This window comes from Lepidochelys kempii, chromosome 10, assembly GCF_965140285.1.
Source record: "Lepidochelys kempii isolate rLepKem1 chromosome 10, rLepKem1.hap1, whole genome shotgun sequence".
In the NCBI taxonomy this organism is placed as follows: domain Eukaryota; kingdom Metazoa; phylum Chordata; order Testudines; family Cheloniidae; genus Lepidochelys; species Lepidochelys kempii.
The window spans coordinates 83,391,314-83,408,215 of record NC_136389.1 but is presented as its reverse complement, the minus strand read 5'-3'; the positions used below and the strand labels follow the sequence as shown (position 1 = coordinate 83,408,215).

General features: G+C 39.9%; 1 protein-coding gene across 4 annotated transcripts in view; it reads right to left on the bottom strand.

The window, feature by feature from the left end:
* The window catches only part of SPG11 (SPG11 vesicle trafficking associated, spatacsin), a 65,856-nt gene that overhangs the window by 27,983 nt on the left and 20,971 nt on the right, over nt 1–16,902 (bottom strand). For all 4 annotated transcript variants that reach the window (XM_073304525.2, XM_073304528.2, XM_073304527.2 and 1 more), the window contains 11 exons: nt 16,294–16,472; nt 15,507–15,717; nt 14,742–14,945; nt 11,841–11,947; nt 11,041–11,186; nt 9,046–9,207; nt 6,420–6,486; nt 4,903–5,068; nt 2,349–2,554; nt 1,457–1,565; nt 722–881 (listed from right to left, as the gene is read on the bottom strand). In XM_073304525.2, the coding sequence (XP_073160626.2) occupies nt 722–881; nt 1,457–1,565; nt 2,349–2,554; nt 4,903–5,068; nt 6,420–6,486; nt 9,046–9,207; nt 11,041–11,186; nt 11,841–11,947; nt 14,742–14,945; nt 15,507–15,717; nt 16,294–16,472 (1,717 nt within the window). The remainder of the gene's footprint in view (nt 1–721; nt 882–1,456; nt 1,566–2,348; nt 2,555–4,902; nt 5,069–6,419; nt 6,487–9,045; nt 9,208–11,040; nt 11,187–11,840; nt 11,948–14,741; nt 14,946–15,506; nt 15,718–16,293; nt 16,473–16,902) is intronic.

The window sequence follows — 16,902 nt, the reverse complement described above, 5'->3', positions numbered from 1 at the left end:
AAGTTTACAACTGAACGTTGACTTAATACAGCTCTGAAACTTTGCTATGCAGAAGAAAAATGCTTCTTTTAACCATCCTAATTTAAATGAAACAAGCACAGAAACAGTTTCCTTACCTTGTCATATCTTTTTTTTTTTAAACTTTCCCTTTATTTTTTTTTTTAGTAGTTTACATTTAACACAGCACTGTACTGTATTTGCTTTTTTGGGGGGTCTCGGCTGCTGCCTGATTGTGTACTTCTGATTCCAAATGAGGTATGTGGTTGACTGGTCAGTTCATAACTCTGGTGTTCCTGAGGTTCAGCTGTACCTACTACTGATAGAAATTAACTCCTCATCTTAATATAATTAAAAGACTAGAATAAAAACTTCTATTTTACCAATTTATTCATGTGCATTTGACAGCACTCTGTGTATAGTCCTTACTGATTCTGCTGTAGACCCTGCTGCTCTTTTTGGTGTCAGCTTTTCACACAGCAACAGAGAAAAATATTATGCAAAAAACAAGAAAATGTGACGGTAAAAAAAAGAAATGATAGGGAGATTTATGGGCAATTTAAGAGCCTGAAACAATTTCTAACTTATCATTAAGCTGACTAGATTTAAATCTGATGTTGTTTCTTTAAAGAGACATCTATTTTAAAAACAAAGACTACACTATTAACAATGCTTGTTGTTTAAAATGTCTCTGGTAATTTTTAAATTAAACACAGTAGCTCACCTCATCTATTTGGTAGCTGTACATCTGGGTCTGGATGAGAAACTGCAGCCAGTCATTGGATCTAACACATTCCTTTAGGTAAGATGTACTCAGTTTGATATCATGGAGCTTACAGAACTGCATCACCAAAGACCACTGTCTTCTAGAGTCACTGGATGTTCTGTATAGCAACGAAAGAATTTTAACTAAAAAAAATCTGTCCACTTTTAATTATTTAAGTAGTAATTGTCCCTTCATCTTCCCGTATTTAACGGCTACAGATGCAGACAGGTCTTCCAATTGTAAAGAATCAAGATTTCCTTCCTGAGACTTCAGCAGGGACTGGGATCAGATTCGATCTTGGGGGCCTAACCCTACATTTTTTGCCCATCCAAATTCTCAATTTTCACAACAGTTTTGCCTTTGCGAGGAATTCCAGATCACTCTTTGCTCCTAATTCAGGAAGTCCCAGCAGTGCAGTAAAGGTAGCACAGTCAACATTATGCATTAGCTTCCCTTCCTTATTACGAGTGCTGAGGAGGCATATTGCCTATGGTATCTGATATACAAAGAGGACTCATTTCTTACCCCCAACATGTGGAAACACTTGTTGCTCATAGGTTTTGTTTACTGCACTTGCCATGCAGAGTAGCTGTGTCTATGACACATGGTAATGCCTGACCACATAAAGGGTAAAATTCAGTGCTTTATATCAGTTGGCCAGTATAAAGAGCATTAAAAGTGTAGTTCGCTCACTTCTTTATTTCTTGATGTTCGATTTTATCCCAAAAAGCTTCTTCCAAGGAGATTAGCACTTCTGCTGCTGCTGTTTTTTCACCATCCGCCAATTTTGTTAGATTTCCAACTATTTAAAAAAATTAAAATAAATATTACTGGGGCTCTGTTTTCACATTATAGTAAGGAAATTTTTCAAAAGTGCTTAGGTAAATTCTCCTAAGTGCCTACATCACTTTTGAAAATGAGAGTTAGGCTCCTAACTCAGGCACTTTTGAAAAAATTGTCCTATATTTAAATAAACATACTTTAAAGAGCTTTATCACATAAAAGCTAAACAAATGAGAAAACCCGTTAGGTTTCCTAACTGGAGAAAAAAGCTACATCACATGGAACACTAGCTAAAAATGTAATTTTCTTAATTTAAGTTCTTCCTAGAAAAATTCTCATGGTCAAATTCAAATATCTAATTTCTACGTAGTTTACAGAATGAATGCAGCAAGGGCAGAGGAATTTGGCATTTTTCTTCTAATCATCTTATGTTACAATATTAAACAAAAACTGACTACCATTTTTGAAAGAGCTATTACTCTATGCCTATGGGTAGCAGACTGACACCAATGTGTTGCATATGAGACATGTACGATTATTCCAGTTCCAGCTGTCCCTTTGGCATACAGACCCTTTGCTATTTTATCAGTAGGCCGAGTCTGGATTAACCATGGGATTACCCCTTCACAGATTAGTGAAAAATGGGTATGTAAGAATGGCAAAGCTCTTAACTCCTTAAAGAAAGGGTGCTCCTCCTACATTCCCTGGACATTATTCGGGCTGGGCACCATAACCCCCTTCATCCTCTGATAGCTGTTTTATACTGCTCAATAATTATAAAATATGCAAAAGTGTACTCTACCCAAGGCTTCTCTTATTAAATTGTGTTGAGAGTCTTCATTTCTAGACTTGAAGCTCCAAATTATATCTGCAACTTTAATATCAACCCGAAGTTTAAGGCTGTCAAGACCAAGTAACTCTAGAAAACAAATGCATGCTGCTCCTATTGAAGGTATATAAAAGAAAGAAAGAGCTAGAGCGTAGGCTTCATTCCCTGCTTGCTGAATCCTAAAATAAAGGAAATGTTAAAGTTAATTCAATAGAAATTATGACTGAAATCTCAAAACACAATAATTCACAACATAAGCTAATACCTACAATTGCTGAAAAATATAATCAAGTGAATTTGGAATAAGTTTAATTGTGCTGAAAATATGTTAACTGCCTAGGGCAAATGTGGACCTGAATATAGGAAAGAAAATAAACATCCCACAAGAAAAATGTTAAAAAGGACATACCTTAAAATTGCAATTTGTTTCAATAAGCTTTTATAAAACCTTGAAGCCAAAGAAAATGATTCCGTAATTTAGAAAAATTATTCTGATATGCAGGCAATGTTATTAGTGACAATGCAACCAGGGCATGTTCAGAATTGCACCTGAATACTCCCACTGAATATTTGAAATGTACTTTATTTCAAATAGAGCGAGAAAAGTTTCATTTGTTACCTACAGAGTGTGGGTGGGTAGACAGATGGGGGCAAGATTTTTCTTGTAGTCCTGTAGCCTACAAGTATTGTATGTTCTTATGGTCATTACTATGGCAATATATATGCACGTATCTACATACAGAAACTCACGTATGTATTTATGTGCATATACATTATATTACCATAGTAATTAGCATAATAATGTAGGATACTTGGAGGCTATAGGACTATAAGAAATATCTCACCCTCTATTTAAAAACCCCACAGTAATGCCTCTTTGGCCTTGCCCATGTGAAATGTGACAACATAATTACGCTGATGTTCTAATCTAGCAAATGGAGTGTCTGCAATACTTTCCAGCAGTAAACAGGGAGTCATACGCTATAGTCCAGGGATCGGCAACCTTTGGCACGTGGCCCGTCAGGGAGATCTGCTGGCAGGCTCGGACGGTTTGTTTACCTGCAGCGTCCGCAGGTGAGGCTGATCACAGCTCCCACTGGCCGTGGTTCACCGTCCCCGGCCAATGGGGGCTGCGGGAAGCAGCGCGGGCCGAGGGATGTGCTGGCTGAGGGATGTGCTGGCCGCCGCTTCTTTCAAGAAGAAGGGTTTTCTTCTTGAAAAATGACCTGAACTCCAGCATAAAAGTACAGTCTCTCTCTAGAGAAAAGATGCCGCTTCTCTGAACAGTCTCCCAGTGACGTTGCTCTTTCAGTTCAGGCACTAGGAGAAAAAGGATCTAGCCCCTGGTACCATAAAAAGTGAGTGAACAAATGAATGTTTCTATAGTATCAAACCCCCACCCATACTAAAAGTGACAGTTAAATTAGACACACTTCTGCCTGAAGATGTGTAATAACCTACTAATCTTAGAAACAACATCGAAAATTACTATACTAAAGAGATATATAGAGAAGAAATAATGATCTTTTCCCCAGTGTGTTTAGTTTGTACAGTTGGCAGCAATTCCCCATAGACATTTTCACTGTTTCCCTCATATAGTCAGTGAAGTTACCTTTTTGCTTATGTTTCACACAGCAACAGAAGAGACAAAACATTAAAAATAGGAAAAGATTATTTTAAGACAACACAATGTAGCACGGAGACACAAAGGCAGGTGTACTAAGTAACTACTTTTAACTTTTTGAAGTGTATTAGATTTCAGATTGATGGTGTCATTTTCACACTAATTAATACAAATAAAATGCCACATATATACACTGAAGATGAAAAAAAGCAACCTGTCCTATTGTTTTGGTTAATGTACTTTAAGACTGATTTCTTATTTGTGTGTCAGATTCTGGGATTGCGTTTTATATTTTGCTAAATAACTTCTATAAATTAAATTATGTTTTCTTTAGTTTAAACAGGGAAATTAATACCGTTAGTGAAGGAACCGATAAGGAAAGAAAAAATAAACAGGCATTTTCCCTTTATCTAATGTTAGTTTTCAAGTCTAGGTCCAATCCTGAAATCATTATTAACGTGAATACTCCACTCAGGTAAAACAGATTTGGCATGGGTATGAAGAAACTGGATGACCTTTGTTTCTAAGAGCAGACTGTATATATTAACCACACCCCCAACAACCTATTAACCAAATCTATATTCCGCCCCTCATATACTAACTCATATAAACACTCTATATCCCATTTTACTTACATAAAGCTATTTTCAAAAATCAACTTCCTTGGGCCTAAAACTCCACCACAACCACTTAATCTATACTTTTCATTTTCACCGTTTTTCACTTTTTTTGTCCTTAAAATGTTTTTTGTAGTGAACATCTATATGTGATGCACAATAAATGACATTTCAAAATAGAATGCTGGGGGTATTTCTAGCAGGACATTCCTGCTTCTCATTTTAATTTTTTCCTAGCATGCCGCTATATATTCACATGGCAACTATTATTTTTTAAAATACTCACAGCTGCTTTGGGGATTTGCTCTTTACTAATTGCTGGACCAAAAAGGTACCAAAAGCAAATGATGGGCGTCCATGGTGCAAGTAGTAGGAAAAATCCAGTCGTTCCATTATGGCATATTTGTTTACCAAATCAGGGGACGAGAAATGAGGGAGGTCACTTGAGATGTCTGGAAAGAATGTCACAGTGTTTCTTAATTGCATAAATGTTTGATTTAAAAATTGGGAGATATCTTTCTGCTACTCAACAACTTCTATGGAAGAGGAAACCAAATACCACACTAGCTCTGCTTTAAATTATTAAACTTTCCAGTACCACTCAAATTCTAATTCTGGTTCCCGTACAACTGGAACTCTGGCACTGACTTTTGTTTAAATTGCCATGGGCAGGTCACTTAAGTAAACTGAGGCAAGGATGCTCTCACTGTCAGAGGGAACATATTACTTATCTAATTCACAGTAGGTTTGTAAAGATTATTGTTTTATACAACATTTCTTGTGGAAAAAGCTCCACTAACATTCAGATATTCCCCATTCTATCATGAGGAAACTAAGTGCTGTAGCCAGACCCAATAACACCTTTGTAAACAACCATTTTAAAACAAAACCTTTAGAAAAATATAAGAAATATTTTTATACAGAGGAATACCTACTGAAAAGAGTAATTTACTGCGCAATTCTACTGTGGAGAAAGGAATATGTTAACTTGAAATGGTATATGAGATGTTGTTGTAGGGTAAATGTTGTCAACCAAAATTGTTAAGTGTTTTTATAGGGGTATGTCGTTGAAGACCAAAAGAGCACGTGTCACTGGTGCACAGAGACACAAAGTCTCAAACTCCTGAATGGAAGCTTCACCTGAACTACATGTTCAGAACTTCAGGGTGTTTTGAGTGTTAAGGGTCATCACTTGGCTCCTGAGTAGAGAGGGAGGGAGCAGGATCACACAGGGGGTTGAATAGCTAGACTGTGTTCGGGGAGGGAAGCACTGCTGGGCTCTTATAAGTCTAGGCATTCCCTTTGGGAATAAGTAGAAGGTCATAGGTGCTGGAAGTAGGGGAACTGGGGATGTTGCAGCACCCCCGGGCTTGAAGTGGTTTCCATCACATCACAGGGTTTACAGTTTGGTTCAATGACTCTCAGCACTCCCACTATCCATATTATTCTAGCAGCCCTGTAGAAGGTTGCTGAAAGCTATTGTTATGATTATGTTTACTCTGGTCAAATAAAAGTTTAGTGGTTTTTCAAACCCAGGGTCAGAGGTGTAGTCAACTGGTGGGTTCTGAAGAGATCTGGAAGACTTTCAGAATAGAATTAGGGAAAGCAGCCAGGATATTCACAGGCTGTCAAGTGTCCCGAGAGGAAAGTTAGAGGAGTAAAAGGCCTGTACCAGTACCTCAGAGAACCGGGGTTGAACAATGTCTGTGCCCAGCAAGGGGCAAATTGTGATATCCACTGAAAAGTACTTCATTCAAAGTTCGTAGCCTAAACACAAGTATTTTACATTTTAAAATTAATTACCTGCTATGGCAAGAGTATTTGACGACTGCCAGCCAAATAATTTAGTGGGATCAAAAGGCGCTAATGACTGAAAAATTAAAAACAAAATATATGCAGATAAACTGTTCAAAGCATCATGATTTTAAAGCCAATTAGAACCAAAAAAAACACTTCAGGAATCTCTAGCAGTTGATAGTAAAGCTCTTGCTCCTGCTGCAGTAACAAATGTCTCAGGCAGCTCTTTCTGGGAAGCACATATTTTCAACTCATACAAGACCCGGTTGTGACTGCAACTTTAAGCACATACTTAAGTGGGACAGCATGTGCGTAAGTGCTTTGCTGAATGGTGGTCTTAGTGCGGCTACTGCTGTTCTAGTAGTTATGAGTCCAGTAGACTATTCCCAGCTATTAGGAGGTCATCTCATCACCCACCTAACTTAAGCCAAGGAGATCTACCAACAAGGAGCTTTCATGTGACTGTCTGTATGGTGTCCCTCCATTTTCACCCATCCTTTCATTCTAGGTCTCACTCTCCTTCCTCCTCCACTTAATTAAAAAAATAACTCTAATTTTCAGTGACAGTTGATAACCTGCCTATTGAAAATACTAACAACATAATCCTAGAGCTGCCAGCTTTCACTGGAGCCTGGGATTGCCGCATATGTGAAAAATCAGGCCACTTATTTAGGTGCCTAAATATGGATTTAGGAGCTTAACTTCAGCCACCCACTGTCTAAAATCTTGGCCTGAAGCCTTAGTGTCAGTCCCAAATCCCAGGATTTGCAGAGTAAAATATAACAGTATATTATTCTACGTTCAGTTGTGAAATCAAGTCAGCCTAGGAGCGTAGTCCAGACTTTTTCCATAAATGATCGGGTTTGAGCCTTAACAAACAACATTTAAAAATTATCTATCAAATTACAATATAGATGCTGTAGTGGGGAGGCTGCCCCACTCCCCTAGAACAGAGGTTAAAAGCAGCCCTGGAGAGGGCTGCGGCTGGGAAAAGAAGTGAGAGCAGCTGAGGGAGTAGCTGACCACAGGCGTAGCCAGCTCAATCAGGGCCCAACTGGCCCTGATAAGAGAGCTGGGGGCCAGGAGCTGCAGGAGTCTCACTCTAGCTCTGGACTGGGAAGGGCCTGGCTGCCTGAGAGGAAGGCACCTGAAGCAGAGCCATGTTGGGGAAGGGAAGAGGAGCTGGGGAGCTCCAGCCTAGTAAACCCCCGGACTGCAGGCCTTGGTGAAGGCCTACAAAGGTACTGGGGCTACAGAGGTGCAGCCTGGGGAATAGGCAGAGCAGCTGGTCTTACCCGCTTGCCAATGACGAGTGGTCATTACAGACTGCAGTCTGTCCCAGTGAGAGGGGGCTAGATGATGACTGGCTGTAGCCACTGCAGCAAGGTGGGTTTAGAGGACTGGGGTTCCCCTGGAAGGGGAACCCAGAGTAAGGGGGTACTGCTGGGGGCAGAATCCCAGGGTCTGGGAGGGACATGGGGCCTGAGGCAGGCAAGACACCGGCCAGCAGAGGGTGCTCTGGAGCTGGAGTTGAGCTAATTCCCAAGTCAACCAGCAGGAGGTACTGCACTGGTAAGTCTCAACCTTGTTACAGTTGCTTTAATACAAGTTTCATAATTTTTGGTCTGATGAAGTATATACTCCATGCTGGCAGCAAAAGGGATAACAGGAGCCTGGGGGTTCAATTAACCCACTTGGTGGCACAAGAACCAATTCATTATCAGATGCAGCTGAGGAGGAACTAGGTGTTGTTCACACAGGGAGCAGCTCAGAGCAGTGAGAGGGGGCTGGGGGACAGGAAGCTGGGGGAGAGTAGGCCCTGGGATCCTCTCCTAAGGAGGGAACACTGACAAAGGGCTAGGAGAAGCGTTGGGAAACCACAGGGGTGGAGCAAAGTCCAGTAGTAAGCCTTGACAAAAGGGCAGATGCCAGGGAGAGGAAAGAGAGAGAGAGAGACACACACACACAGCCTTGGAAGAGGCAGACAGGAGCTGGGCCTCCAGGGTGAAAGTCCTAGGAGGTATCACTCAGTACAAGAGCCAGAAAGGGCTCTGCAGAGTCTGGGAAGGGGCAAATAATCTGTGGAGGAGTGATCCCAGGAAGGGGCTGAGGAAAAGGGCCTAGAGACAGGCTCAGTAGTTCAGGGAGTCGCCATGGAGTATGAGGAAGCAAATATTAGCTGAGCCTGGAACCTAAAGTAAAGGGAAGGCCTGGGTTACTTTATCGACCACTGAAAAAGGTGGTGAAAGCCCCTGGAGATAAAAAGTGTAAGGACCACTGAGCCCAGAGCTGGGCTGAAGACATGGTGTACAGTCACTGGACTACTGTTTTGTGGGAGGGACTCTGTTACCCAGATGGGATAGGACTGGACCAGTCTGGAAGGGTGAGTCACAAGAAGAAGCAGACCACTGCAGAAATGGAGCACCCATCAGCAGGGGGCCTGAGAGAAGCACCTGCTATGCCACACCTAGCCACGAAGGGGTGCACCAGCCAGCAAGTCACTCCTTCACACTTGTGCTAAATCGAGATGGGAACACATACTTTCAAAGTGTCTGTAGCTCAAAACGGAACTTCTCTGAAATTCTTGCATTCACTTTGATATGCAGCTTCATTTACAATGCATTATATATACCTGCATAAGATGGTAGAGTGAGATATCAGGTGGCAAAATTCCATGAGAAGTGCTCTGCGGAAAGAGAGCAGCTTTGAGTTTGGGGTAAGGCGTCAATGCCATTTTTAACAGCTGTGGATCCACCTTCTTCAGGGGCTTTTCAGTATCTTCATTCTGAAGAACCTAGATTGAAAGGAAATAAGAACAGAACATTTCACTCATAAAAAAAAAAAGTAACTGTACATGAGCATGATCCTGCATTCCTTGTACACCCAAAACTGAAGATCCCAAACTACCTACCTACCTCAAACCAATAGAAATACATTGGGTGTTCAAGAAATGCAAGACAGAGCACTAGATGTTGAATTTGTTACAAAACTTTCATGATTTACAGTCCAGAAAAATATCCAAGGATATCCCTGAGAATTATTCTAAAAACACCTCTTTCAGCAGTCACTGCACTATTATACACAAGCAAACAACTAAACTGTTTGTGTTAAATGAAGTCACATCTGAAACATGAAGCAGTATATTTAATAAAAAGATATTAAACATGCTTATATTTTAAGTCTTTACAAAACAATAAACCAATAAGCACATTTTCTGTTATGTGCCATGATTCATAACTTGACAAACAGTTGAAAAGTGGAAGCTGAATCCCACCTATTCAGAGCAAAATAGCACACCAGCTAAGTCACACATTCCCACTAACTGTTTAATCAGAGCACAGACTTTGTGGTTCAAAATCAGAGGTTTTGAGTAAGTGAAACAAAGGGCACCTACTTTGACACTTACAACAAACTTTTCTATGATATAAAATATAAGCGTGGAAAATAACCCTGTTAATATCTATTAACTACAGCTACTTTTAAAAAAAAGTATAGGAAAAGTTTAGAAACACATTCTACCACCTTAACAGCCAATCCTAATGGCTTCTGTACTTCATTGTTATCTACACCTAAAACATAACCACTTTAAGAAGGTATTGTACTCATCAGTAGCATTATTTTGAAACTAAAAGTAACCTTTAATCAATTTTTCATTATGTATTGAAACATACTACTCCAAAGGAACACTCCCATCTCTGTGAAAGGAAGTTATGTGGTTGCATTTGTGTATTTCTTTGTATTGAGTTGAGACAACATCTCATTTTGTTTTCATAATCTATGTAGAAAGAGACCAAGATTATCACTCCTGTGTCACTCTGAAGCCTAAATGTCTGAGTCAATGGGATAAAACAGAAGCAGTTACAAGCATGGTTGAAACCTCTCTGTTCAGAATATCACCAAGTTCAGTCATCACTTGGATTTGTGTTCTGTTACTGTCCAAATGAAGTTCTCATTTTGACTTTACAAATTATACCCGCACGCTGTACAGCTACAGTAAGGCATGTATCTATGCCATGTCAGGAGTCCTACACCATTGTGATATCAGAGATAATTCAACCAATTACCTTACTCTACATCTAATTTGCATGCAACAATTTCATTGGTTGTGAGGGAGACTGTACAGATAGTGGATTACTCAGCTCATCTATGTGCCCAACTGCCACCCACACAAACCAAGAGATCTAGCACAACCACCCACACAACATAGCAGCATGTGCAATAACCCCCGCATGGCCCCTTACCACAGCATACATCCCTGATTTGCCACCCACACAGCTGTCCCAGCACAACTCAAATCAACAACTACCCACACAACACAGCCAGCACACACAACAACCCCAATCATCACTCTGAAGCCGATGGAAATGAAGCATGGAGTGAAGCAATGGAAACAGCTACAAGCCTGGTTGAGAGCTCTATGTTTAGAACATTACCTGTTCAATCATCACTGGGATTTGCAGTCTGTTACCATCCAACCTTTAAGTTCTCAACCATTTTCAGCCCCCCCCCCCCACTTTTTTTTTTTAAAAACACACGTGACTTTACGAATTACACCCATGTGACAGCACGGGCTTTCAGCTTCTAGTGATAGGAGTAAGTTTCCAGAAATAGCTGACATATTAAGTACCTGATCTATACCGCCAGGTGCATACATTGTGGTTGCAAGTGCTAAAAGTGTATGTCCTTCCAACAGCATGCTGCTCACACTAGCTTGATTACTAGGAATCAAGATCTGAGCATTTGCAAGACTAGCCTGAAATATCATCTTTGGATCTGGAAAAAGAGAAAAAAAGTGAGATTTTTCTTCTCTGAAAAAACAATTATATTATTAAATTATTCATATTTTAAATTTGATTCAGGATTAAGAAAAATTACTTTATTAAACTCATGCAGATGGCACACTATATAGATGGGCAGACATGATCCTAAAACTCCTCCAATGTATTGACAATGTTCCTATTGAGCTTAAATAGGAATTCAGCCTATAGGAAGAGGATGGGAATCTGGTCCCATATTTTTACAGTGCATTACAGAGCAATTCTTTATCTTATGTACATATTTTCTGAAATAATAAATGCAAGCTTCATTCAAGAGTTATTTATTTGTTAAGCAATGATGAAATGGTTGGCCCCATTAAAGATTAATGAGATTTCCAAAGTATCTAAATGAGTTAAGAGCACAAGTCCTTTTGACTTTCAGTGCCATTGATTAAAAACCAACCTAGCCAGGGGAACATATAATCTAAGACACTGATAAGCCAGCACATGCCAGAAGACCCAGAGGAGGCATTAGCTGTAAATGTAGTGCTGTGTGCACTGTTTCTGTTTAGATTTTTACTAACTAAGGCAATCATCACTGCCGCCAGTTGATGTTTCTTTGGATGAACTCATCATGTGTATGTGAAATGAATGAAAGCTGGGATCCTACCTCTTGGGTTACTGGCAACCCCTCGACACTGCACTAGAAATTCAAACCAGGGGTGAGCCTCATGCAATTCCTTTTTATCCAAAACAGGACAATTCGAAGGAGTTAAACTGAAAACAAGGCAAGAACAGTAGCATAATAAAAATATAAAATGCATTAATAAAAAGCAACAATGTACAATCACCATTCTCTTCTCTAAACAGTTACTATGTTGCACTCTTTGGGTCAGGCATTTCTAAAAGAACTAAATCTACGGACTCTCTCACTTGTTTAACAACCATTCCCTCTATGGGTACATCTAGATTCCGAGCAGAGGAGACATAGCTACTGAGGGCTCTTTGAGCTGGCACACTGAAAAAAAAGACTGTAGCCACAGTGGCATGAGCAGCAGAAAGGGCTCGCTGCCCCAAGACATGCCCGTCCGAGGCACTTGGTGCTTATCTGGAGCAGCTCTCACTGCTCGTGTCACCACGACTACACTATTTTTAGCGCACTAGGCAGAAGAGAGTTACACCTCCCAGCTCAAAGAGTCGACGTACCCTAACAATGACTGCTGGGGAATTTTCATTCTGCTAGAACAGGATAGAACAGTAATCTCGATGACTATGATCTACTTCAAACTACTGTTTACTCCTTAGCCAGAAGGGCTGGGAGGAGAGGGGGGAATTGTTCTTAAAGCAAATACATTTTCTCTTCTCCCAGAGTCTTAACTAGTTCTGATTTAGAGGTAATCTTGCAATGAATTTAGCAGTCAACGTGTGTCAAGAGTTTGGCCATACCGGAGCCTGATTCAGACAGGTTGTTTATAATAAAATTAATTAATTAACTCACTATTAAGATCAAATTATTTAAATCAGTGCTCTGTTTCAAATGGTCACAATTGTAATGCTTTCCCTTAAATCCGAAATGGTATGAAAGCAGTTGCCATCAAGGATGACACAAAGGAAACTAACATCAGATGGCAAGAGGAAATCAAGAAGTGATGGTCTGAGCTCAGTGTTAAACTCTGGATTACATTTGAGAGCCAAAACTGCAACTACAACGTCAAGCCATTACAGTGCTAGTTATGGGAAAAAGCTACACCTGAAAGCTCAGTATCTCTCTCTCCCCAATCTTTTCATGGAGTCAGTACTGTACTGACTCTAACCACCTTTAAACAGTCCTTCTTCCCAAACAGTGATCCAGGTAACTACAGGCCTGGTAGTTTGACATCTGTAGTATGCAAGGTCTTGGAAAAATTTATGAAGGAGAAAGTAGTTAAGGACATTGAGGTCAGTGGTAATATGGGACAAAATACAACATGGCTTCACAAAAGGTAGATCGTGTCAAACCAACCTGATCTCCTTCTTTGAGAAGGTAACTGATATTTTAGACAAAAGAAACACAGTGGATCTAATTTATCTCGATTTCAGTAAGGCATTTGATACAGTTCCACATGAAGAATTATTAGCTAAATTGGAAAAGATGGGGATCAATATGAAAAGTGAAAGTAGGATAAGAAACTGGTTCAAGGGGAGACTACAGCGGGTCACACTGAAAAGTGAACTATCAGGCTGGAAGGAGGTTACTAGTGGAGTTCCTCAGGGATTAGTTTTGGGACCAATCTTATTTATTCTTTTTATTACTGACCTTGGCACAAAAAGCGGGAATGTGCTATTAAAGTTTGCGGATGACACAAAGCTGGGAGGTATTGCTAATACAGAGAAGGACCGGGATATCATACAGGAAGATCTGGATGACCTTGTTAACTGGAGTAATAGTAATAGGATGAAATTTAATAGCAAAAAGTGGAAGGTCATGCATTTAGGGATTAATAACAAGAATTTCTGTTATAAACTAGGGACGCATCACTTGGAAGTAACAGAGGAGGAGAAGGACCTCGGAGAACTGGTTGATCACAGGATGGCTATGAGCCGCCAATGTGATATGGTCATGAAAAAAAGCTAACGCTGGAACAGGTACAGAGAAGGGCTACTAGGATGATCCAAAGAATGGAAAACCTGTCTTATGAAAGGAGACTCAAAGAGCTTGGTTTGTTTAGCCTAACCAAAAGAAGGCTGAGAGGAGATATGATAGCTATCTATAAATATATGAGAGGGATAAATACCAAGGAGGGAGAAGAATTATTTAAGCTCCGTACCAATGTGGACACAAGAACAAATGGATATAAACTGGACATCAGGAAGTTTAGACTTGAAATTAGATGAAGGTTTCTAACCATCAAAGGAGTGAAGTTCTGGAACAGCCTTCCATGGGAAGCAGTGGATGGAAAAGACACATCTGGCTTCAAGACTAAGCTTGATAAGTTTATGGAGGGGATGATATGATGGGATAGCCTAATTTTGGCAATTAATTGATCTTCGACTATTAGCAGTAGATATGACCAATGACCTGTGATGGGATGGGATCTGAGTTACTACAGAGAATTCTTTCCTGGGTGGCTGGCTGGCGAGTCTTCCCCACATGCTCAGGGTTTAGCCAATCACCATATTTGGGGTCAGGAAGGAATTTTCCTCCAGGGCAGATTGGCAGAGGCCATGTGGTTTTTTTGCCTTCCTCTGCAGCATGGGGCACGGGTAACTTGCTGGAGGAGTCTCTGTACCTTGAAGTCTTTAAACCACGATTTGAGGACTTCAATAGCTCAGACATAAGTTAGGGGTTTGATACAGGAGTGGGTGGGTGAGATTCTGTGGCCTCTGTTGAGCAGGAGGTCAGACTAGACTATCATAATAGTCCCTTCTAACCTTAAAGTCTATGATTCTGTGATTGATTCTATGACCTAAGTTGCACTGGAAAATTCTCATCACCGACTATTTAAGTTGTATTTTACCAGCTTCCAGTTTTATAAAGATCTGCATATAAAACACTTTTTTTATACTGATGAATAAATCCAAGTAGTTGTACCTGTAATAGTCTAAATATGTGTATAGCAGATGCTGCAGACTACGTTCTAAACAATAGAGGATGAAATGGGTGTGGAAATCCAAACCACTCGCAGAACTGTATTTTGGAACAGGATGTGGATTTTGCATCACTCCTCCAATATGGCTCAATCTTAGGAGGAGGAGTTCAAAGTCGTCTTGTTCAGATGGGACAAAAATTCCATTTCTAGCAAGAAAAAGATAAACCACACGCTTTTAAATTGAGCAGTTGTCTCAGCTGAAGATATCTTCACTGAATGGCTAAATAAGAGATCTTCTGCCGACACTGAATTGTTTTACTGCATAACATGCAACAGTATATTTCCTTACGATGATCTCACAGCACTATATATTAGTTTTAACTGATGGAGTTCACTGTGAAAAAGTGGGAGAGAAAGAAACATTACATTTATGGCAACTAACATAGGTAATAAAATAAATATGGCATAAAATAGAATAAAATATGGCAGCTAAAATAGGTAGCAGAAACTGTTGTGCATGAGAACTAAGGGCTGATCGTGCATTTTCTTATGCCTGTAAGACTCTCATTACATTTAATGGGAGTTTTGGGTATGCAAAGAATCCTGGACTGAGCCCACACTTCGTAAATGGTTAAATCTATTTAAATCAAAATACCACATCATTACAATTAAATGTATATCTTAGATTTTACATGCATACACTTCTACATCAGATTCTGGTTCTCCTGAAAAGGTAAACTTAGTATTAACACAGTGAGGACACTTACCTAGCCAGCTTGTCTAATATTTCATTTCTCATATAGCTGCTGCAGAATGTATTTTGGTCAATAATATCTGGTGTCAGAGAAGGCCAGTTAGCTTGTTGAAATAAGGTATGACTATGTGGCTGGGATTCTTCAATCCATGAGCAAATGTTAAGCCAGTCATGCTGGGATGTCAGATACATCCAAAGAACCGCAGGATTACAGGACTTGAATTCTGTGTTTAAAATAAAACAAACACACACAAATAACATTAGGGTAACAGTGAGACCCTTTATAATCACATATGTACACCTGGTGAACGGATCCAAGGTTTCTTCTTTTGTTAATACAATGCAATTCTTTTGCTAATAAATTAAATACACTGTCATAACTAGTTAGAACTTTATGGTGGAAAAACAAAATGCTACAATATAAGCAGCTTTCTGGAACAACCACCATCATGCAAGTCATTCACAATATAAAATACTATTTGAGAAGTCCTTTTTAGCTAGCCTCTTTCCTCTCTTCCCCAAAGCATCAAAGGGTAGACTCATTTTCGTGCCCACATTCTGAAGGCTGATTCAGCCAAATTTCACAATTTATCTGAGTTTTTTCTCCCAAAACACAAGTTAACCTTTCCTCATACTGGAACTGTGAAAATAAACCAAACCTGACTCTATGAACCTCCCTTTTGCTCATCTTGAACTCACCACATCTATGCTCCACCAGCCCAAATACAACTCAATGCTACAAAGGCACCTTTAGTTTTCAATGTTTAATTTCTTCGACTCCTTAGTACTGGAATACTTGCCTTCATGTGATCTTTTGGGAAGAAGAATCATTTCCTGAATATCCTGATCCCACCACTGACCCCAGTTTAACATAATTCTGTGCTCCCTGTTGTAAATCTGAGGTTTGTCACAAGTCAAGAATGTATCCAAAACAGCTGTGTGACTGGACAGATCTTGTTCTTTTTTCCAATTCCTGAAACTGGCAGAAATATTTACCCATTAAGATGTTTTACTAAACTGTAGTTCACAGTATTGGAACATTTAACAAATTCATTAACGCTGTTATTTATAATTTTTAGTGGTGCTTTAAAAGGGATACCAACAAGCAGGGCTGGCTCCAGGTTTTTTGCCGCCCCAAGCTCCGAGAGCACAAAAGGATGGCCAGAATGCCGCCTCTGGAATTGTGCCGCCCCAAGCCCATGCTTGCTTTGCTGGTGCCTAGAGCTGGTCCTGCCAACAAGATCTGTATCTTCAAAAAAGATTTTTGGGAATGCTTATAATGTACTAGTATCTTCGGAACAAATGAATGTAATGCGGGAAAAAAGCTAGTTAATTGCTAGGCACAGTAGTAAATATTCAATGCTGTACAAACTGAACTGAGATAACATGTACTGTAATAAGTGTGTTTT